Raw genomic sequence first — 22,736 nt, 5'->3', positions numbered from 1 at the left:
TTATATATAAATAGAGCAGTGAAACATTTACTTTTTTTCACCTAGACCTACAACATCAATACATATAAATAAATTCTAGTGTTTTCTGTTTTTATTGGGGGGTGGGGGTGGGGAAATACAGGGGTAGAGAAAAGGGCTGGAGAACAGGTGACCCTTTCGTTTTTATTTTTTCTCAAACAGGAAGTACCGTCACTCCGATGGCAGGTGCACCTGAAGCACACAGCTGGAGAGTTTGTAACAGCATCCAGGACTGTCCTGTTCCATTTCAAAATGAGAAAGCCTTTTTTCCTTTTGACAAACAATGTGCACTGAAATTAGGTGTGAGGGGTCTGGCCGTGTTTCTAAGAGTGAGTGTGTGGCCTCTGCAGGGGCGACTGGAGCGGAGAGGAGCTCAGTCAGGGCGGCTGGGTGCGGGGACGGCAGCTAGGCACTCGCGGGGGAAGGGAGACAAGAGCAGGTGAGCCAGTGGGCAGCCCTTCAAGAAGGGCCTTCCGAGTAAAGAGTCAGGGGATGAAGGAGAAAAAAAAAAAAAAGCTAGTGAGAAGTAAGGCCTGAGGGTGGAGGCAAGGAGGGGAGCGCTGAACACTATCGATCAAGCAGCGAAGCACCCTTCAGAAAACCGGCCTCCCCGGATGACGCCGGAGGAGCCCTGCACCCTCTGCCAGGAGGCTGTTGCTCCCCCACTTCCTTAAAGCACTGAAGAGCAACAAGTGACTTCGGCGGTTCCCAAGGCGCTTCTTTCCCCGTGTTCCACACTGGACAGAGCTTAGAGCCACTGCCCGAGTGACTGTCACACACCTGTGGCGACACTGCGGGTGGACTCTGTGGGGCACGCCCCCGATCGCCTACTGCCCATTCTCCGAGGCAGGTCTTCCCTGGACCCGCCAGCAACGGCAGGTAGATGGCGCGTTAGTTACTCCCAAGAGCGTGAGCAAAACTTCAGATTTCCCCTCGCCTTTCCTTGGAACGACAGAATTTGGGATGATTTCCTTCTAATTCTTATCTTAAAAACAAAAGCCTAGCATAAAATGCCTCACAGACTCTGACAAAGGCAGCTCTGCAGACTTACGAGGCTACCCAGGCTGTTCTGGGAGTCACCGTCAGCCCTACAACCCATCCTCCCCTTGGACACTGCTCTGTCCTTGAAGAGACCCACTGCCCAGCTCAGGCCTCTCTGTCCCCACAGCCTGGGTCTGCTGCTGGGAGCGGAGAAAAGGAAGCCCTCCCAGCAGCCTCCCAGAGCTCACGCCTCTGTCGCAGACCCAACCAAACCCCCGTCCATGCGCTCACGGCCACGCGGATGAAGTGCACGGTCTCTAGTGACAACTGTCCACGCGTCCGTCACCACAGAGGAAGTGCGTGGCTTCCAGTGACGAGCTGTGAGAGAGGTGGAGGGACAGGAGGACCCAGAGACACGGAGGCAGCTCAGGAAGGACAGCTCAGGAAGGACGAGGGAAGCTCGGAGGGGAGGGAGCGCGTGGGAAAACATCAGGCCCCGCGGGCGCTGGAGTCCCAGAAGCAGACACTGACGGGGGCTGGCGGTGCTGTCAGTTCGCACCGTCCAGGCCAGACTGGAAAATGCCAGGGCCTTCTATCTCCATGATTCACCTCAGGTGCCCAGCGGTCAGTGTCCCCACCAGTTTTGAAGAGTTCAAGACAGAAATTCTGTGTAATTCTTATGCTAAAAACGGCGTCAACTTCACCGGGCCGGGCCGCCCATGAAGTCGCTGTGATCACCAGGCCAGCGGCTTCCCGACTAAAACGCCATCCCCCCTCCCCTCCCTCCCTCCCACCACCGCTTCGCAAGCTCAGGAGCGGTGTCTTAAGTCACCACTTCTTTTTGCAAGTAACCTCAAAGGTTAACCAACCGAGACACAGAGAGCAGGAGAGGAGAGGGCACGTTCCTACGCGTCACCTCTTAAGGTATCACAGCAGTGATGTATCAAATGAAACAGGAGAGAGGTTAAAAGGAAACTACCGCAACAGAAGAGGGGTCAGGGAGAGGACGGCAAAGAACATATAAAAGTCCAGCTCTTACAGACGAAGCTTGTGTTTCTCTTTTCCTTTCTCTTTTGTAAAAACCTTTAGCTGCTTTTTAGAACAAAAAGCCTCAACTAAAACGGCCCTGCTGCCAGACCACTGTGCCCGGGGACGGAAAGCGGGGAGGGAAGGAAGCTCGGTGGAGGGCGCCTTGGCCGCCAGAAGCAGGATGAGGAGGGGAGGGCGGGGTTAATCTGCACGGCACGACGGCTCGGTCACTCCACGGTCGGTCGTGGCGCAAAGGAGGCGGGAATGGAGTCATTTGCTTTTTTGTTTTTTTCGTGTTAAAGCCAAGCAGGTCAATGCCACGGATCCACGGGTGCAAGCTGGTTGGACAACGGAGCTTTCAGGAGTGGAGGAGAGCAGGGAGATCTCGCAGTCCGGGCCAGGTCGGTGGACGGTGGATCCACCTGGGAGACTCCCCAGCGTCCGGTGGCAGCGAGGTCGAGGGGCGGCAGTCCTTCCGGGCAGGCCAGGCCCAGCATCTTCAGGCCTTGCTCTCCTCCACCTTCACCGCCCGGGGCTTGATCGCTCCAGTTCGCTTCAGCTGGGAAGCGGCTGAGGGGGCCTCCTGCAGCTTCACGGCTCCCAGGCTGGGCTTTTCATCCACTCGTTGTTTTGCCTTTGGACAGACGGATGGGGACAAAGAAAGTTACCCTTACGCAGACACACCTGCCAGGATCCGCGGTCCCACCACCCGCTTCCTGCTCCTGAGTCAGAGGAAAGCCACCCTAAGAAGCCCATCCTTCGGTCGAAGGACCAAACTCAGAAGTGACTGGCCTGGGAAGGACGCTGGCATGAGGCTGCTCTGGTCCCTCCCACGGGCGCTGAGCGCAGTGATTCGGAGCCGTGGGAGGACCCCGGGTCCTCCGGGAAGCATGCTGCACTGCCCAGGGGCCTCTGCAGGCGGCCCACCCAAGGCCGCCTGGAGGGACCTTCTTCAAATCAGTGCACCCCACGCCCCTCAGAGCTCCCGACTGTGCTGAGGGGCGCAGGGCCTCTCGCCCAACTTGGTCTCCCAGATCTTCCACCCTCCCCGACTCCCACGGTGTGGAAACCTTTCCCCAAGCCCCTAGTTTGACCTCCAGAGCCGCGGTCAGGGTCCCGTCACTCTGCAGCTCTGCACAGTGAGGTGTGTCGCAGAGTGAGCAGCCTGCCTTCGGCCCCTCATACAGTGGGGGGAGCTCTGAAGAAGGCTCTAGAAGCTCAGTCCAAGCAACTCAAAGAGCGACCCTCGGGGAACCACGTTAGGAGATGTGAAATGAACAATCGAGCTTCCAGCTCCACCATCCAGGAGCGCTGTTCTACTAACACCCCCGCCTGACGAGCCTGAGCTCTGGAGCCTGGTCACATTTGAGAGGAGTGAAGAGAACCACGCTGAAGGCCAAGACGCCGAGAGACCCGTCTCGTTATAAAACGGGGAAACGTCATTCCGTCTGGATCCCACCCGGCCAAGACGAGGACGAGACACAGCACTTACGAGGCCAGCACGCGCAGGCACACACGCCAGGCACGCACGCGCACGCACACCCCCGGCTTCTAGAGCTGACCCACGGGCCTAAGCGGGTCCCAGCGCCTTCACAGCCCAATGGCTGCGGAGGGAGAGTCCACCTTCCGGCACCACCTCCTCAGGGGAACCCGCACCCTCCCTTCTCTGCGGACAAGGAAGGACCCAGACGCCCGCCAAGAGGAGAAGTGCCTTCTCCGGGGGGGGCTCGGGCTCCCCGGCTCCCACGCCATGCTCTAAGCGCCAGGGCTCGTCTCTCTAAGAGGAGCACGCAAACGGCTGGACAGTCCCTCCTCTTTTGGCACTTGGAGACGGGCCTAAGCGTCCGGGGCTGGAGGGTCTGGAAAGCCATCTTCTACCTGTTGAACGTAGTGTCCCTGCACAGAGCCCATGTTAACTGCTGATCCAGAGGGCTTCCCACTGGGGCTAGCAGAGCTAGGCCTGAAAAAACCAAAGGAGGGGATGAGAACACACGCGTCACCACAGAAACGGAGTCAAGCCTCCAACAGAGGAAACAGACCCAGACAGCCAGAGCGCAGGGGGCGAGGGGGTCGCCACTGGGCCCTGGCACCTCCAACCCAGCTCATGGGGACACACCTGAGGGGCAGAGGCCAGGTCCCCACCACGGGCAGACACTGACCGGTCAAGACGACAGACGGACACCAACCGTCTCTCAGGTTTGGAGGGTCTAGACCGACATGACGCTCCAGACAAAAGGTCTATTAGCCTGACACGAGGGAATCCCCTGGCGGCCCAGCGGGTACGACTTGGTGCTTTTACTGCCGTGGACCCAGGTTCAGTCTCTGGTGGGAAACCAAGATCCCACAAGCCGTGTGGCACAGCAAAAAAAAAAAAAATTAGAAAAGAAACAAAAATGAACTTAAACTCCAACAGGAGTTTAGACTTCAAAAAGAAAAGGGAATTTCCTAGTGGTCCAGAGGTTAGGTCTTGGCACTTCCACTGCGGGGGCCTAGGTTCGATCCCTGGTCGGGGAGCTAAGAACCTGCGAGCCGCACAGCGCAGCCAAAAAAAAACCCGAACGAACAAACGAACAAACCTGATGCGTGAGTTATGCTGAGTATCTGTCCAGTCTTCTCTTGTGGGGTGGAGGGTAGGGGTGGTAAAGAGAGACACCAAAATAACAAAAATGGAGAGCACCTTTCTAAATGTGCCCCACCGACCAGACAACTAGCTCCCAGGATGTTAACCAGGCGCTACGTGGAAAAAAGATCCTGGGGTCAAAATCGTTAGGTAGTTACGTGTGCGAAGTTCCACAGGACTTTCCCCCGGGGGCCACGGGCCGCTCAGGCCCTGTGCCGAGGTGCACCCCGACTCCCCAGCAAGCCCTCTCGGGCATGCACGCCCCCCGAGTAGCTGACCAGGGAACGCCTTTCTGACAGGGCATGCCTCAGAAGCCCTGTTTCCAGAAAAGTCAGGCAACACTGCACTGTAAAAATATACCAATTTCCCCAACCCCACTAAGACACCAGCAATACAAAGGCTACTAAGTAAGGCTTATATTTTGTAAAGATTCTCCACAGAATAAAACTGCTGCTGCCATTCCTACAGTGAACGGACACAGGCGACTCTTGTTATGTGAGCGTCCCTTTCCGGATTTGCCTCTGAGGAAGGCTCTGCAGCCAGAGGAGGCTAAAACCTGCCTGGGGCAGCAGGGGATCGACAGCCTCTCTCTATGCTTGAAGCTTCCTTTTTCCTTCCAAATCACACCCATGGTTTGGCGCTGCTGTCCATGTATATTTTTCTTACAGGTCTGTTATTTTGGCCTATGTGAAAAATATGGTTGGAAAGCAAAACAAAAGTAAGTCAAGCCAAGAGAGTGGGAATAAGAACAGGAAAGTAACGACACGGGGGGAAATTCACAAAAAGCCCTCTCTCGGGAAATGCAGCTGGAGCACGGACTGACATGACCACGGGGCAGGACTCGGCCTCAACACTCTGAGCGCGACGGGGCAGGGCGGGCGGCCGTGCAGGCAACCTTGCCTTCAGCCACGCCGGCAGCCTCGCGCAGGGCACTGCGGGTCACGCACGCCTGTTTTACTCATGTGCAGACAGGAGGAATCTCCAGGAATCTCCCACACGTAACAAGAGTCGACTGTGCCAACCCTCGGGCCAAGCGCCGCGTGCTGCCTCCCCAGCCGCACACTTCTCCGCGGGTGGGAGCCATCAGAAGCAGACGCTCCCTGACTTTCTAACACGCTAAGCCCTGCTGCCCCTGAGCATCACGGGTTTGAACTGCATGGGTCCACTTACACGTGGATTGTTTTCAGTAAGCACGTACTACACGATCTGCAGTTGGTCGAGTCCTCGGATGTGGAACTGTGGACACGAAGGGCTAAACGTAAAGTTATACTTGAATTTTCAACTGCATGGAGGGTCAGCGCCCCTAACCCCTGCGTTGTTCAAGGGTCAACTGTAACTCAACATCGTGACTGATACAAAGCCCCCCTCTGAATCCAGCCAAGGGACCCGGGACAGTTACTGGAGGCGGAGACAGATCCCGAGAAGGCAAAGAAGGTACAGCTCTCGCCATGCGAGCCCAGCAGCAGCAAGCCCTGGTGGGGTCACAAGGCCATTCAAGGGACATGTGGCCCCAGGAGAGGAACCCCTGCCCCCCACTTCCAGGGTATCTGCCCTCTCTGCCAGTGAATCTTTAAAAAAACATCTGGTGAGAAAGCTGTTAGTAGCCAGGGTCTGTCCTGACGCTATTATAACATGAGCCTTTCCTTTCCCTGCCTTTCCAGAAAGTTCTCCCATACCAGAACATTTTATGATGATGATTAAAAGCAAAGCCATGCCCCAGAGTTCCTGAGTCTCCTGTGTCCCAGCACTGGAACTTCACGGTGACACACAGGCTGACAAAGGCGACCCAGCCTCAGTGCCCTCGCGCTGCTCTCCCTGGGCCCGCGATTCCACAGAGAGGCCTCAGCTGTGAGCATCCGACCCCCAGGGCGTCTCTTTACCTGTAGGTCTGCGGTGATGGCATGGAGCCTCCTGAAGAAACATTCTGTTTACTGTCGGCAAAGTGGAAGCCCTTCATCTCCATCTGAGAGGACTAAAGACACCGGGAAGTGATGGGCTGTCACTGGAACGCCCTGGGGACAGCTGCCCCCGCCACCAACCACCCTGGGCAGAGCCAGTGGGGGCCACGAGGGCTTCAGGACAGAGAGGCATCTCGTCAAGGAGCGTGCACGCCTGGCCTTCCAGTGCAGGCTGGAGGCAGGAGCGACCACGTGTGTTTGTTCCCTTGGCACGGGTTGGGAGGGCAGACTGTGCGCCACCCCTGAGCACTGGCCGCAGTCAACGGGCCCTCTCTGCCCCGGAGGCCACCCTCTGCAGCACCCCGGGAGCTGGCAAGGACTTCGGCCCCCCAGACCTCAGCCGCAGGCACCTTCCTCCCTGCCCTGCTCACGCAGGCCTGTTCACGTTGTTAGTAACACGTGACCAGGGCTTCCTGCCACGGGACTGAGAGGACTGGGCAACGAGTGGGCCACCGGCGGTCTGGCGAGGCCCGGAGCCTGCGTCCCAGACCGCCGGCACTCGCCCCCGCAACAGTGGTTCCTGACTGGCCAGAAAGGGTCTCTGAGACGGGAGCCCCACCCCACCCCAGGGCCACAGCAAGACGGAGTCATCCTCACCTCTCTGCTGGTGTTAAGGACCGAAGGCTGGGAGCCAGGTGGGAGCATCCTTCGGGGGGCCCCGACAGAGAGGCTCTGCCCCTGTGACAGCTGGATGGACTGCGGCAGGAGCAGGGGCTGCTGCCCAGAGCCGTACCGAGGCAGGGGCAGCTGGGAGCCAGGCAGCGGCATCGTCAGCTGCTGGACAACAGGGACAGTCAGGGGGAGGAGGCCACAAACCACCACTTACACACGCGTCCAAGAGCAACCACGCATCCCACCTCACGTTCTCATTGCAGATGAAAGGAAGCAAGGCCTTCCCACAGTAGGATAGATTCTGGATAGAACACAGCAGAGATCACCCTAGACTGCATACTCTCAGTGGTAGGGGGCAAGCCTTAGCTGGTGAGAAAAGAACTCGGACGGCTAGAAAATAAGCAGGACAGCTACGGGTGTCAAGTGCGGAAGGCGGGCGGCAAACCCCGTGTGCGTGTTGGGGGGCGGGGAGAAAGGTCAGGAAGGTCTAGAAGCCTTCTCAGGAAGCAGTGTCCAAGCGAGTCCCCAAAGATGGGAGCTACACAGGAGGGGTATCCTTGTGCCCTTTTTCGCAGCACAAAAAGGCAACACTACTTCATGCTCTGCCTCCGAAGGTGACAGAAAACAACTGGGGTCTGGGGTTTAGGGTTCCTGCAGTCTTGGAGCCTTCTGAAGCCTGTTCTCCTGAAGTCCAGGACGAGGTGCGAGAAGGGAAGGAGGTGGGCCAGGATACCCTCGGGACGGGGCGGGCGGGCCGGCCAACTGTGGTCTCTCGGTCACCTTCCTCTTCATCTCCCTGCTACTGAGTCCACAGTGGAGGGTCGGAAGGACCTATTGGAATGGCATCACTGAGACGTGGGGCAGCCGGACCTCAAGGCCCGGGCCCCTCCTTGCGCACAGCTGGGTGCGGGAAGAAGGTAGGGGTGGCTCAGCGTTTCTGGAGCACTGGCATGGGGCGCGGTGTGTGAGCCGATGTGAGTCTTAAAGAGGCGCCCTGGCTGCTGTGCTGAGAACAAACTGGCAGCCGAGAGCAGCAGCTGGGCGCAGGGGTGGGGTGGAGGGGAAGAGAAAGGGCCAGACTCTGAATACTTTTCAAAGGTAGGGCTGCCGGGATGTGACAAATCAGCGGGGGCGTGGCGGAAGCAGGGATCCAGGGATGCCCCATGCCGGACCTGAGCAGAGATGACGGGCAGCCCACTGGGTCTGAGTTCAGGTCCAGGAGACAGAAATTCGGGAGAACCAGGAAGCGTTGGATTTGGGTCAGGCTTAGAGCCACAGGTCTAGAAAGAGGCCCGAGGATGGCACCCAGAAGGCACAGCGAGTTACTGCCTGGGGAGGCAACGGGGAAACAGCAAAGGAGACCGGGAAGAGGCCTCAGGGAGGTGGAAGGAAAGCCAGGAGCAGTGTCCTCGGAACCCAGGGAGCGTGGTCCGGGGGAAGGAGTGACCACTGGGTCAAATGCTACTGATGGGTCAGTAAGAGGAGGGTGAAGAACCGCCAGGTTCAGTAACGTGGAATCTGCCGGTGTCCCTAAAGAAGCGCTCTGTTTCTTAAAAAACGAGGAAAGGCTGGGCTGCCTGGGGATGTGGCGGAAGGACCCTCACAGCCGGACGGCAGCACTGCAGCACCTCTACGTGCTGATGGCGGGAAGAGGACGCTAGCTGGAGCAGCTCCCAGGCGGGTGGAGAGGATGGGCTGCCCGCTCTCACCCCAGGGCCCCTCGCAGGCTCGGAGACGTGGCGCTGGGAGCTTGCAGATGTTCTCTTTTCCTCGTTACGACTCATTTCTTTGGCGACACAGGATGCAAAATCACGGTGGGGGAGAAGGCAATGAGGAGGGTGGGGAGGTGCCCAAACGTTGGCTTTCCAGAGGGCGGCTGTATTTAACCTGAATCCAGTCTGACAGGGTCCGTTTCCCGCCAGCCTCAGGAAGCCGGGCAGAGGCGGGCCAGGGTTTAACCCAGGTGAGCACAGGGAGGGAGGGGCGGGGCGGAGCTGAGTGCAAATGACAAGGAGAGGGGGACTCCCCTGGCGGTCCAGCGGTTAGGACTTCACGCTTCCACTGCAGGGGGCACGGGTTCGATCCCTGGTTGGGGAACTAAGATCCTGCGTGCCACGGCGCGGTCAAAAAACCAAAAAAGACTAGGAAGTTGTCTGCGGCTCTGCTGAAGGGGGCGGGGGGCAGGGATGGGGGAGGGAGAATTAAAAGGTGGCTGGACGTGGGTCACTAGATGGAGGGAGTGAGAAAAGTCAGAGGTGGTGAGCAGGTAGGACCCTTCGGCCCGAGACCACGGGAGAGGTACAGCGACTGGCAGTGACCAGTCCAGACTGGAGGCAAGCAGGCACTGGTGGTGAGGCCGTGGAACTGGGGGCAGAGACCTGGGGGTGAGGGGTCACCTACAGAGACACCAAAACCCCTGAGAACTACAACGGGAGACGTGCTGGAGACTGAGCCACGGGCCAAAGGAGGGGAGTGACCCTCAGAACCGTCTAATGCACCCACGGGTCGGGGGGAGGAGGATGTGGGACCGGACACGGACTCAGCAACGTGGTGCCCGTGGCACACGGGGGCCAGCGGGGGTACAGTCTACGAGGTGGGCTCCAAAGCCAGGGTGTGAGGGGCAGGCAGGGAGAGTGGCCTCGAAGCACGCGTGTGCACGCAGAGGAGACACGCAGCCACTCCCACGGCCACAGCAGGAGGGCGGAGAGGCTGCAGGAGAAGTGGCGCCCTCGCTCTCGGGGAAAGTCCAGTCTCGGGACTGCTCACAGGAGGCGGAGCAGCTGGCCCTGGTCTGGCAGCCCAAGGACTGGTGGCAGTGGCTACGAGCAGCATGTAAGTCAGTGGGCATCACGAGGCAGATACAAGGGGAAACGATCGTGAAGAAAAGAGACCTAGGGCTTCCCTGGTGGCGCAGTGCTTAAGAATCCGCCTGCCAATGCAGGGGACACAGGTTTGAGCCCTGGTCTGGGAGGAGCCCACATGCCGCGGAGCAACTAAGCCCGTGTGCCACGGCTACTGAGCCTGTGCTCTAGAGCCCGCGTGCCCCAACTACTGAAGCCCACGCACCTAGAGCCTGTGCTCCGCAGCAAGAGAAGCCACCACAATGAGAAGCCCGCACACTGCAACCAAGAGTAGCCCCTGCTCATCGCAACTAAAGAAAGACCACGCGCAGCAATTAGGACCCAACCAGCCAAAAATAAATAAATAAATAAAATTAAGAAAAAAAATAAAAAAAAGAAAAGAGACCTTGTGTTCTGAGGTGGGAGTGAGTGAATTCCTGACCTGCGGGAGCTGGGAGTCCAACATCTGGGAGGCGCCGAGCCCGGCGGCCGGGCCGAGCTGGCCCTCGTAGACCAGGGCTTGGTTTCCACTCATGGGCTGGTAGGGCGAGCCGGACTGGGGCTTCACCATCTCTAAGGGCTGCATGCCTGGGAACGCCGAGTAGGGGGGCTTCAAGGCCGTGCCTCCGGAGAGGATCATGGTGCTGGGCGGTGACAGGCTGGGGTGCATATACACCTGAGATCTGCAAAAGCCAGACAGACGGTCGGGGCAGGTGCACGACTGCACCAGCTGGTCTCACGTGTGGGCACGCCTCAGAATCCCCGCAGGGCTCATCGCTCCAACACAGGCTGTCGGCTCACCCCCAGGGATTCTGACTCAGAAGGTCTGGGATGGGCCCTGAGAACTTGCACTTAAACAAGCTCCTAGACGGTGCTGCTGGTCTCGGGCCCACGGTTTGAGCATCACTGGATTGAACAGCACAGAACAGGAGACACTGAAAGAGTGGGCCAGAGGCGGCAAGGTACGGCGAGGCGGGAGAGCAGGGAGGGGGCCGGAGGACACAGAGAGCAAGGGCAAGGCCGGGCCACACCCCGCCCACACCCGCCCCCAAGCGGGGCAGCGCAGAGCAGCAGCCGGCAAAGGGAAAAGGCCCACAGGCCGGGAAGGCAGAAAGCCCTGTTGCGAGCTGCCAGCCCCCAAGTCCTGGCGTCTCACCTGAAGGGCTGTAAGGAGCTGAAGATCTCCTGAGACTGGGAGACGGGGAGCCCGCCCCTCAGCCCGAGCTGAGCTTGAGCTTGCAGAGACGTGTGAAGGGAAATCGGGATCTGCTGGGCAGCAGCAGCCTGTGGACGGCGGGCCAGGCCATCATCGCGCTGCCCTCCAGGCTGACGCTCACCCCCGCCTCCCACCCCCTCCCGCCCTTCTCCACGGGCAGCCAACACCGCCCACGATGCAAACTCATGTCCTGCCTGTGCTTCCTTCACTCTTGGGAGAAAGCAGAAAACTGGCAGCAATCCCAAAGCAGGGCACATCCCTATACTGGATTCTGTACAGTGGTGGAAACACTGGCTACACGTATCAACAGAGGTGGGTTTCAGAAATGCATCGGTGGATGGAAAATGTGCGTGAAGAAGAAAAACACGTGCAGTATGATCCAGTTATGCGAAGAGCGAGGTCTTGCAAAACCAAACAACGTAATACTTAAGAATATGCTATGAACAGAGATCAGGACAGGCCAAGTCCTCCGTCCCCAAAACAGCACTTCATCCTGGTCTGTGCGGGCACACGGGTCGGTGGGGCTGCAGGACGATTAGGAAGGCCCAGCACCAGCTTCAGGAGGAAGACTTCCAAAAAGCACCCCCTCGTGGCACAGAAAGTGTGCCAATTCTGCGTAAAAACAAACACCTGCTCGCTTCTACAACTACCTCTTTCTAACGCATCCATGCCTGGGAGTCTAGGCCTTTCTTCTCTTCATCAGAAGGATACCTGATCACCAAAGAGAATTCCGTTTCAGTGAATTCCCCAGCTAGGGCACAGGAGCGCTTCGAGAAGGGAAAGCTAAGCAGAGTCTGGAGCACTCAGCTCCATCCTCCTCCTCGTCTCTCATGTACTCATCCAGTAAATACTGACTGGCTGCCATACGTGCCAGGTACTGAGCGTTAACGCGAGGGGCACAAAAAATGAGACACACCACGAACAAATAAATGAAGAAGGTAGGTAACTACACCGTGTGCTGCACCCCTTCCCCCACCCCCGCGCGGGGCCACCTGGCTCGCTGTCATCACCTGTTGGTAACTCTGCTGCTGAGGTATCGTCTGAGGAACCAACCGGGGCTGACTTGCGAACACATGGCCATCCAGGTAGAGAGGTGGCAGGTGGTTGCCTGGAAACAGAATCCGAGGGGGTGAAACAGGATCAAGTCTCACTGTTCCAGAAGGTGCTGGGAATCAGTGGGAGGAGGGAGTGTGTGCACTGCTGACCCTGTGCTCCTGCGTGGCCCAGGGCCCAGGAAGAGGGGCTGGCTGCAGCCTGCCTTTCCCACCTCACCCATTCACCCACAGCCCCGCACACAGGGGCCAGGGGGGTTCGTTATAAAGGAAGGCTGCCTGGGTCTCTCAGTCGCTTTCCTCTTCATCTCCCTGCTATTGAGTCCACAGTGGAGGGTCAGAAGGATCTATTGGAATTACATCACTGAGACTTTGGCAGCCAGGCCCTCAAAACCCCCACAGGCTCCCTTGGGGCACCAACATAGTGATAAGGATGGTGACAGGATAAAACTGGGCTCAGCTGATACAAAGCACTTCCCAGACGTGAGCTCGTCTCACTGGCGTGGCGACCCCACCCAGGGCCACCATCACCCTGTGTGATGTCGCGGAGGAGGGGGCACAGCTCAGAGAGCTGCTCATGCGGCACGGTCTGACCCAAAGCCAAGTCTCTGATCAGTCCCCTCTGCAGGAGATGGAAGAGCCTCACCAAAGTCGCACGGTCCTGCTTCCCAGCCCAGGAGGCAGGTGACCTGAGCACGTGGGAAGCTACGACCCCCAGCCTAGAACACGCCCCCCTCTACACACTCCTTAAGTCAAGGTGGGGGTGGTACTCAGGGCTGAGAATCCAGCCTTTCTCTCGAGTGAATGGAGAAGGCTCCCTGAGCTGGCGCGCGGGGGAGATACCTGGAAGAGACGCAGAAGGTGCGACCGAGGCCACGGGCATGGGGGGCATGGAGACCCCACCGAAGGAGCTGTAGGTGACCCCGCTGGAGGCTCCCCCGGAGGATGGGGGCTGCAGGCCCGAGCCAGTGCCTCCTGGAGAGCTCTGCTCCGGCAAACTGGGTGAGTTCTCCCAAGCCTTGCGCGCAGACTCCATCTTCAGAAGCAAGGAGGTGGGGGAGACGAAAATTACCGTCCGGGAGGCAGCGGACAGCACAAGTTAAGCCCGGGGAGGTGGGCGGGGCCGCCCGCTCCTGCCCCTTCACAAGCCAAGGCACCGGTGGCCCCGCCTTGCTCGGGGCCAGTGTTACCTTCAGAGTGAGGTCAGCGGTGGGGAAGGACATCTGGGAGAGGCCGATGGCCCTCTGGATGTGATGATCGCGCCGGAGGATGGGAATACTCTGTGCCAACCCAGCCTGAAGGGGAAGGAGACCACGGGACACTGACGGGCCCAGAGAAAGCGAGACGACGTGTCCAAACGCGCCTTCCATTTTGGTCGTGTGCACTCGAGACCCCTCCAAATGGCTGCCTCCACCGACTCTCTCGAAAGAAGGCCGTGGAGAGCCTCCCTCATCCCCGCCAACTGCCAGTACGCAGGCACCGCTACGTGGCATGGAGATACCAGGTCCTGTCTCAGCCCCCTCCCCAAAAACTGTGAAAAAGAGGTCCTGGTAACACATGTTCGGAAATGCAACTGCTAGGCCCTCCTCCTGCAGTGCCCAGCGCCCACCAGCACGATACGGGGATTCTGAGAAACCTCAGAGTAAAGAAACCTGTTTAGTGCAGCATTCTCAAACATGTGCGACCACAGAACCTGGGAGGTTTTAAATCACAAAGTGCCAGATAAACCAGACCTTAGGAGTTACATTCTCCCATTTTAAGTTCACAAAACCAGAGCGTGGAACAACTTGCTCAAGGACGTGTAACTTAGCTAGAGACAGCATCAGGACTCAAACCACGTCCGCCCAACCCCAGAGCCGTGGCTGGTTCGCCCCCTCTGGTTTCGGAACACCTCACGAGGCTCTTTTTGCCCAGGGCCTGCTGGCACGGGGACGACAGAGCTGGAGGTGGAAGCACAGACTTACGTTACTGGCCAACGCGTCCTGAAGTTTGACAACTGGATTCCCCGCGGGACCAGAGGCAGAACCGGGCTGCAAGCTGAAATCAGAGTCCTGGAAAAAAAAAGGGAACAAAGCCCACAGAAATCACTGTGGCTCACCTTCTGTCAGAGACCCACGTTATTGTGATCCACAGTCTCAGCAACTCAAACACCCACTGAGCAGCGTTCACCACATGACCAAGAGGGCCAGATGTTTCCCGAAGGCCCTAGAAAGGAGGCCGCCCCCTTCTCTCTGCCCGGCTCCCTGCTCGGCCTGAGAACCTGCCTGGTGTCCCAGGGAGACGGAGAACGTAGCTCACAGCACCTCTTCACCTGCAAAGCCACCCGCCACGCTCCCCTGGAGCACTGCCAGCGCCCATGTCCCCGCTCCTTCTAGGAGCCCACCCTAAGCTCCCCCCTTCCTCTCCAAGCACCAAAGGTGCGGGGCGGGGTGGGGGGGCACAGGTAGAAGAAAACAAATCAAAGCCTCACCTTTGGATTGACTCCAAATTCAATGGGGGGCACTGGCAGCACAGAGTCCACGTGAATCTCCACCCCATTGACAGGGGGGACCACAGCCCCTTGCAGCCGCTCAGCCCCCTCGGAGCCCTTTCTGTTTTTCAGAGACCGCTCATTGCCGATGGGGCCTGGTCTGTGCTCCTTGCTCTGTCCTGAGCCTTGTTCGGAATCCTTGATGGAAAAGCAGAGAAGCTGAGACACACAGCCTGGAAATGACCCTGATCTCCAGCTTCCAAGGGACCAGGAGTCGGGGAAGAAGACAAAAGATACCAGCCCTTCCGCCCAGCCCGGCCCCTGAGAGCCAGACTCCCAGGTTACCTTCGGCTCCGACTGCTTCTGAGTCTGCTCCTTGTGGCCATCGGCCTTGGGCTCCAGGCCAGGCCCGCTCGCCTCCTCCGGTTTCAGAGTGCCGTACGGGGAGCTGCGCTGCGAGGAGGTCGCTGAGGACTCCCGAGACTCGGCGCTCAGGTCAACGCCACTGTCTCCCTGGCTGCTCTTAAAGCCCTGCTGTGCAGGACACAGGAGGGTCAGAGCTCAGGCCGCTCGACACGTCTCCCGGCCCGAGCCCACGATCACAGGTACGCGTGGGCCCTGGACAGAGACCACAAACCCACTGCGCGTGTGACCACCGCCAGATGCCGAGGAGAGGCCCTCACGCCGCCTACCCAGGGTGGGTGCCGCTCCCTGGCCATCTCCGCTCTTCCTCCCTCCCACACAGGCCCCTCCCGCAGATCCGAAAGCAAGACTGCAGACCAGTGACGAGCCAGGCTCACTGCCCAGCCAGGGAGAGCACGGGCGGGCCTCTGGGACGGCAGCGGACGTGAGCACGCGCCTGGCGCCCGGCGGCCACTCACCTCGGCAGAGCCGGGCTCGGTGCCGGCAAAGGCAGTGGCGGCTTTGGCCCAGGAGTCGCCGGTCGAGGCCTGAATGGGGAGGGCTGCTAGGGAGGAAGAGACAGAGAGTCAGGACGTCGAAGAGGAACAACCAAGCCAGAAATACAAGCACAGGCGCCGCTCACACAAACCCAAGTCTCTGAGCCGCCCCCGCTCCCACCGCAATCGACCCATTAGCGAAAGAGGAGCTGGTCTGATACCTTCACCCGACTTCCCAACATCCTCAGGCGGATCTCGGTAAACGTGCTTCCTGTGATTTCACTGACAATGTGCCCTACCAAACACACCAGCAACTTTTCACTCACACCAGTTAGAACGCTCTATCACTACCTCTGCTGCAGTGAAGCTTTCTGCCATAAACCACTTATTTCTACACGTTGGCGCCTCTACAAGTCTCTGAAAAATTGAAGCTGATGTTACTCAACTTCTGTTAGCTCACAGACCACCCTGAGAACCCAACAAAAGCCATGGACCCTGTGTGTGCATATGAAATCTCACATGCTCTTCTTAAGATCCAGGGGCCCTCTGAAGTCACCCACAGACCCCTGGTCTGAGCAACCAATGAGATGCTGCGGAATCCTGGAGGGAGAGCGTGACTCCGGAGTTAGCCCACTCTGCTTGAGCAACACGGCGGGTAAGTACCTTTGGACATTTATACCATGACACGCACCACTCTCACAACCAAACTGACCGACCAAGATTTTATTAAAAATTATCGTACTTTCAGTCAGAGTTGCCTATTTCCCTATGTTATTTTGCACTGTGCTGGAAGCAAGCTTTTAACCAGGAACGTGAAGACAGGCCATGAGGTAAAACTGAAAGAACCAGGCCCAGAACCTAGGCTCCTGGGTGTTCGTCACATGGCTCTGAGGTTGTCACTTCACTCTGGAAGCCTCGGCTGCTTGGAATAAAAGAGCTGCAAATGGATGATTTCTCCGAGCTCCCCCTGTACACCCTGCAGGGCCCTGCCGAAAGCAGGCGTTCAAGAAGGATCTGCTCAATTTAAATGGTTTTGTATTATAAAATGAAAAATTACCAGAAAAATAGCACTGGGTAAGAAATTTTTTCAGGGAAACAAATTTTCTAAAAGGTAAAGGCCACCTTAGTCTGGTTTCAAACCTAAGACAGCATTTGGGGAGGAGCTGACAGAAACTTCCTTCTGCTGAGGAAAGAGCACACAGCACAGACAGGAAAGCTTCTGGACTCCTGTTCTGAGCAGTCGTCTGCTGCTCTTCCTCAAGGGAAGAAGGAAGGATAATTGGTGTGGGCAGAGTCAAGCCAACTCCCCGAGCGACCTCAGCTGGGCGGGGGTGGGGGCCATCCTTTCCCATCACTGGATATGGAATGCTCTCCTCTCCACCAAATCTCAGGCAGGGAAAATCTGACATCTGTTCAGAGGCTGCAGCAGCACGTGGTGCTAAGATGGCATCCAACACCCTGACTCAGCAGAGGAAGCCAGGAAACAGGTAATGCTCCGTCTGCGTTCACGGCCCCAAAGCAGGATGCTCCCTAATAAGAGGCCCCGAGCCGGTGAGGCGGCCGTGGGCCAAGCGGCTGGGCCCAGACCCCGAGCTCTTACCCTGGCCGCTGCTCTCCCAGATCTCGGTACCCAGGCTACTGCCAGGCACAGCTCCATCACCTTGCTCCAGGCACAGGTGGTTCTGCTTTTTCGCAAACCGAGGAGGAATACGAGAGGAAAGATTTCGGCCTTTGACAGGTACCTAAGGAGAAGAAAGGTGATGCGGTCCAGCCTCGACCTCAGACGTGAAGGATAACAAGCTCTCCCCAGGAAGACTATCCCAGGCACCAGAACCACACCCCCGGAAACTGCTCCAGTGACGCTACAGCCAGCGGCGCTACGGCCAGACCTCAGCGTCAGCCAAGACTCAACCACGTGGGAACTGCAGTGCCAACCAAACCGCCCCCGGAAGCGACCGGTGGGCTGTGACCTGGGACTGCGGGGCAAGTGAGCAGTGCTCGGCCCCGACTCTGTTTCGAGTACAGAGTCGCCAACCCTCGTGACTCCCAGGGTGATGAGTCTCGTCCCACTCAGGCCGGAGCACAGTGGAAGGAGGATGGACTTCGGGGCTGATGGAGGCCTGCGTCCTGCTCGGCCCTGTTTCGGCGGGTGTCACCCCGGACCAGTCCCCCTCTCGGACAGTAGGGTTAACACCATCTGCTGCCGTGGAGCCACGGGGATAGCGGGCCCTGGAAGGCAGTGCGTGTTTAATAAACATGCCTTCTTCCTCTCCTGTCTTGGGCCTGATTCAGAAGCCCCGTCCGCCCCGGCCCCGCCCACGCCTCGCGCCCTGACCTGCACGGCTGGCTCCTTCCTTCTCCTCTCTTCCTCCAGCACACGGCGCTGCTTCTTGGTCAGGACTTCGATGAAGCCTTCCCCCACCACAGAGCCCACCTCACCCTCCTCTCCGGGGCTGGATCCGCAGTTTTCAACGCCGGCATCTGAACCAAGATTCACAAGGAAAGACAGTGAGTGGTTCCATTTACTGGGAGCCAAGAATAACCCAACCCTACAGACACCTGATCTCTAAGGACCGGCTCAGCTCAGAGGCCAGGCTCTTAGCTGGCTTGGGCCTCAGCATATTCACCAGGGTCTAGGAAACCCAGCTTTGATTTCTACACCCTTCTCACGGCCCCTCTAACACAGTGTTACCTCAAATCAAAGAGGCTACAGTTAAGAAAACAGTCTTCGGAGACAGACATACTTAAGTCCCAGCTCCGCTCCTAACCAGCTGTGTGACCTTGCACAAACCACTCAACTTCTCTGGGCCTCAGCTTCCCCATCTTTAAAACTGGGACACTGCAGGGCTGTTATGGGGGTTCAGCAAGGTTGTGAGCGACATGAAGGCAGGAATCCTTTCTGTTTTGCTCTTAACCCAGTACGTGCCCAGAAGCTAAGATATTCAGTGAAAGGGCAAACCCGGCAACCCACAGAGGTGGCCACGGCTCCCCATGTGGCCCGGATTCTTCTCCCCCTGAAGATGTGAGGTGACACTCACTTCCATAGTTCAGGTCAAACGGTTTCATGGTCTCTCCCTGTTCGCCTGCCCTCTGGGCAGCCAGCTGGGCCTCCTTCTCTGCCTTCTCACAGGAGGCTTCAGGGATGTCAGAGGTGGCATGGGCTGCCCGCTCCAGCGTGTAGTGGCCGCTCCCACTGCTGCAGCCGAGACCTCCAGGCAAGGTGTCATCCGGGGACCTACAAAGGAAGGAGGGTCTCGTTAGCTCAGAAGTGACCAGAGGCTGGGGAAGGAGAGAGAAGGAAAAACTGCACATGCACGCACAGCACGCACACAAGCACAGCGCCCTGATCTTTGTCACTGCCTCTCAGCGTCCCCTCCGCTCAGCAGAAGCCGCTTGCTGGCGGTAGCGCGCTCTGCAAGCCCGTGTGGAGGCTGCCCCAGCACCACTGCTACGGCAGAGCCCACGGGAAAACTGCTCTCTCCCCAGCCCCTTCCCAGGGCTGATACTTCTGTCCTTTCCCACTGTGTGCCAAACCCAGTAGGGCTACAGAAAGGAGAGGGAGAGGGAGAAGGGGGAATGCTTAGAAAGGGGCTGCAGAACTTTCTGCTCCTCTCCTAAGACTGACCAGAGAGGAGCCCAGGCCTCGCCCTACCGCCAGCCCAGCTACTGGGGTAGAAATCAGAAGCAAAGCCAAGTCTTGGCATCTGGGGCCGAGAAAGCTAGTCTAGATGGACACCTAAAAGAACCCGCATTCTTCTGTGCTTCCTTCTTTGGGGGTACGGATTAATTACAGGCCAGGCTTCGGTGCCCTGAATTCTAAGGAGGCTGGGAGGTGGGAAGCGGTCTTCCTCAGCATGCTGGGGCGTGGCCTGTGCACGATGAGGAATGCAGGCTGCACAGCGTCTGCCCGTGCCCTGATCCCGGGCCAGGCTTGGGCACTGAGCCGACACCGAGCAACGATCGTCACCACCCACCAAAGCCTCTAATTCTAAACGAGACGTGCTCAGCAGGCCTCAGGCAGCTCACTCCCTCCGCTTACCGCCTGGCTCTCACCAGGTCGAGGTGGCAATCCCCAAAGCGGCGCTGCTTCTCGTCACTGTCGAGAAGCAAAGCCACTCAGGGAAGAGCGATCTCTGCGGGGGCCAGGAGGCCAGCACTGCCCCACGTGTTCCTGGAGGACGCCGCCTGGCAGCAGCCTGGAGCCAAGGAGCCTGGTGGACTGACTGGTACTCACGAGGGCCGTGAACAGGGAGCGCCCCTCTGTGGCGGTGGCCCCTCGGCTGGACTCCGAGGAGACACACGGGGGCTGAGCTCGTGAGACAGGGACTGGGATGGGCACCACAACCACAGGGGGACCGGCGGGGCAGGGGCTCTAGGCTTAGCTCTGAAGCCACAGCAGCAGCAGCACGCCACAAAAGAAGCAGACAGCAGTGCGAGAGCCAGTGATGGAGACGCTCACGGACAATGGCCTCGGCGGGCAGGCGCCCTCCTGGAGCACAACGAGGGGGAAGGAGTCGGGGCCCTGACACACGGCGGGACACACATGCATGAAGTGCCGCTGGGACAACCGGCTAACAGAACGACAGCAACAAAAAAGAACCCGGGACTCTGTTTCCGGTTTACCTTTTGGCTTTCAAAGGCGTCCCACTCTGATGGCTCTCATAACGGGGAGAAGTCTCACCGCCACCTGGCCTAACAGGCTTCTCCCCGAACCCTCCCGGCTCCAGCTTCCGGCTCTGTCTGTCAGCGAGGGGTCTCTGGCCGGAGAAGCTCCGCTTGGCCAGCTCCTTCTTCTCGCCCGTGCTCGCCCCGGGCAGGCCGTCGGCCTGGGGGTCCGGCTCGGGCCCGGGCCCGTCCCGCCTCTCCCGCCTCTCGCTGAAGTCGCTGCTCTCCGAGGCCGTCTCCCACTCCTCGTTGGCGTGGTCCGAGGAGTTCTGGTAGGCGAGCTCGGGGGACCTGCGGCCCGTGGTGCTGCTCCTGTCCCCGGGACAGGGTCTGGGCCGGCCCGGCCACTGGCCCGCTGGCAGGGGCTGCTCATCCTCCGGCCCCCACAGGCCCAGGGCCTCCCGCTCCTGCCGAAGGCGCCGGAAGCGGGGGGGCTTGTCCTGGCGCGGGGGCCGTCTTCTCCTGAAGGGCCGGTTCTCGGCATTTTCGGAATCTGCCGTGTGGTCATCTTGGAAGAAGGCCCTCTTGTCCTCCACACGGCCATCCTCGAAGCCCCGGGTGCCCAAGGCGTCGGGGTGTCTGTAGGCGTCCGGGATGTAGTCTCTGTCTGAGGGCCGCCGGGCCCCGCACGTGTCGGGGGGGCCGGACTCCTGCCAGGAGGCGCCCAGACCCCGGCTCGGCCAGGGGGCCGCCTCCTTGGCCGCGAAGGTTCTCCGGCCATATGCGCAGTTGCTCAGCCGCGGGGGGAGGGCGCGCCCGAAGACCCGCGGGCCTCGGTTCTTGGCCTCTGGCCCGCCGTGTTCCTCGGGGCACATCCTGCCGGACCTCCAGGACTCCCTGAAGTCACCCTTCCTCCCGGCGGCCTCCTCCCTCTCCGGGAGCGCGCCCTCGTCCCCGGTCTCGGCGCCCCGCTGCCGTCGCCGCTTGGGAAGCTCCTCGTACTCAGAGCCCTCGCTGTGGGTCTCACTGGCGATCCTCCGCCGGGGCTTGGCCCGGGGGAAGTCATCTGCCAGCCCGAACTCTCGCGGTCCCCGGCCGCGGCCGCTCCTCTGGCTGCCGCCATAGAGGCCCCGCGCCCCAAGGACGCCCCCGCCACAGAGGCCGCCGCCCGCGGGCCGCCCGCGGAAAGTGAACTCTCGGAACCCGCGGCCGCGGCCCCGGGCCTGCCCCCGGCCCCCAAAGGCCTGCTCCTCATCAATGAAGATCCAGTTATTCCTCCTGGTAGGGGGGGTGTGGCTGGCCGCCCGGGCCCCGTCGGGCTGGCCATCCTCCTCCGGCCGGCTGGCCTCGCGGCCCAAGGCAGCACGGGCCGAGCCCCGGTCCTCTGAGGCGGCCGGGGCCACGCTGGCCAGCGCGGGGGCGTTCTCTTGGTCCTGGTCCTCGGCCGCCTCGCAAACGGGTCCCGTCTCCCGAGCCAGGCGGGCGCTCCCCTCTCCCAGCTCCGGCTTCACCTTGTCGAGCTCCTTCTCCTTGTCTTCCACCTTGAGGGCCTTCAGGACGGGCTTCTTGATGGGGCCGGACCTCCGGGTCCTGCTGGTCTGCTCCGGGTGCTGACTGCCGGTGCCCCGGGCTTCTGGTGTCCACTCGGGCTCCAGGGCCGGCTGTTTGCCAGGGCTCCCTTCCTTCTCCCAGGAGGAGACACTGAAGGACAGCTCCTCCTGGGGCGCCTCTTTCTCGACCCTGGTGTCTGGGTCGGCGGCCTTCGGCTGGCGGCTCACGTCCCAATCGCTATACTCTGGTTTTTTCTCAGCCGGGGCAAAGTCGGGCTCCAGTGTGGAACACCTGAGGTTTGGGGTGTGACTCCCAGGCGCGCCTGCTTCCTGAACATTTTCTTGGGGTGGAAACAAAATCTCCTGGCCTATTCTTTGAGAAGAGACACAGCTGTCAAAGTCTGCTGGGGCCTTCTTGTCAAAAGCACTCAAGTACTCCTCCCCTCTCTCCTCAAGGAGATCGCGCCGGGCACTTACGCCCCCTGACCTTCCAGGTGAGGCAGAGTAAGAGCTTTCATTCCTGAAAAGGAACCAGAAAAATCAGTCAATGTGATTGGAGCCTGGTTCCTGGGTTCCATGCTGAACACAGTTTAGTTTTAAAAAGAAAAAAATTTTTAAAAAAAAGAAAAAGAAAAAAACATAGGCACCAACATTCGCTCTATCTTTAAACAGGTCTCAGAGATGCTGGGCCATGGGCTGGTGGCGGCCCCTGGAGTCCAGAGAGTGAAGAAGTCAGTGGCCGGTGGACTCAGCGAGCAGCCGGGGATCCTCTGGTTCACACAAGCTGGAGCCGGGGCGTCCGCGGAGAGGCTGGGGCGCTGGGCCAGCACAGCCAGCTCGCCTTTACTTTCACAGGAAGGAGCCACGACACACGCACTCAACCCCG

The 22,736-nt window shown here is 59.3% G+C and overlaps 1 protein-coding gene and 2 non-coding genes across 7 annotated transcripts in view; all 3 read right to left on the bottom strand.

Moving 5' to 3' along the window:
- Positions 1-22,736, bottom strand: part of PRRC2B (proline rich coiled-coil 2B) — a 58,621-nt gene continuing 35,885 nt past the window's right edge. Inside the window, exons 6-24 of one of the 5 annotated variants that reach the window (XM_073805663.1) lie at positions 22,502-22,696; positions 20,319-22,370; positions 18,734-18,930; positions 18,031-18,176; positions 17,296-17,437; positions 15,678-15,763; positions 15,142-15,330; positions 14,797-14,994; positions 14,291-14,377; positions 13,517-13,621; positions 13,170-13,362; positions 12,285-12,382; positions 11,215-11,342; positions 10,501-10,741; positions 7,204-7,383; positions 6,529-6,620; positions 5,819-5,884; positions 3,907-3,988; positions 1-2,662 (exon numbers count right to left, since the gene is read on the bottom strand). In XM_073805663.1, coding sequence (XP_073661764.1) covers positions 2,528-2,662; positions 3,907-3,988; positions 5,819-5,884; positions 6,529-6,620; positions 7,204-7,383; positions 10,501-10,741; positions 11,215-11,342; positions 12,285-12,382; positions 13,170-13,362; positions 13,517-13,621; positions 14,291-14,377; positions 14,797-14,994; positions 15,142-15,330; positions 15,678-15,763; positions 17,296-17,437; positions 18,031-18,176; positions 18,734-18,930; positions 20,319-22,370; positions 22,502-22,696 — 4,612 coding nt within the window. In that variant the 3' untranslated portion in view covers positions 1-2,527. The remainder of the gene's footprint in view (positions 2,663-3,906; positions 3,989-5,818; positions 5,885-6,528; positions 6,621-7,203; positions 7,384-10,500; positions 10,742-11,214; positions 11,343-12,284; positions 12,383-13,169; positions 13,363-13,516; positions 13,622-14,290; positions 14,378-14,796; positions 14,995-15,141; positions 15,331-15,677; positions 15,764-17,295; positions 17,438-18,030; positions 18,177-18,733; positions 18,931-20,318; positions 22,371-22,501; positions 22,697-22,736) is intronic. The other 4 variants (XM_033858885.2, XM_033858886.2, XM_073805664.1 and 1 more) reach the window with 4 other exon arrangements.
- LOC117312837 (small nucleolar RNA SNORD62) lies at positions 7,987-8,072 on the bottom strand. Its single transcript, XR_004527247.1, has one exon. It is a non-coding gene; the product is annotated as a small nucleolar RNA SNORD62 (small nucleolar RNA).
- On the bottom strand, positions 12,611-12,696 carry LOC117312836 (small nucleolar RNA SNORD62). The gene has a single exon (XR_004527246.1). It is a non-coding gene; the product is annotated as a small nucleolar RNA SNORD62 (small nucleolar RNA).

This window comes from Tursiops truncatus, chromosome 6 (assembly GCF_011762595.2).
Source record: "Tursiops truncatus isolate mTurTru1 chromosome 6, mTurTru1.mat.Y, whole genome shotgun sequence".
In the NCBI taxonomy this organism is placed as follows: domain Eukaryota; kingdom Metazoa; phylum Chordata; class Mammalia; order Artiodactyla; family Delphinidae; genus Tursiops; species Tursiops truncatus.
The sequence above is the reverse complement of the archived record's forward strand: the minus strand, read 5'-3'. Positions and strand labels throughout refer to the sequence as shown.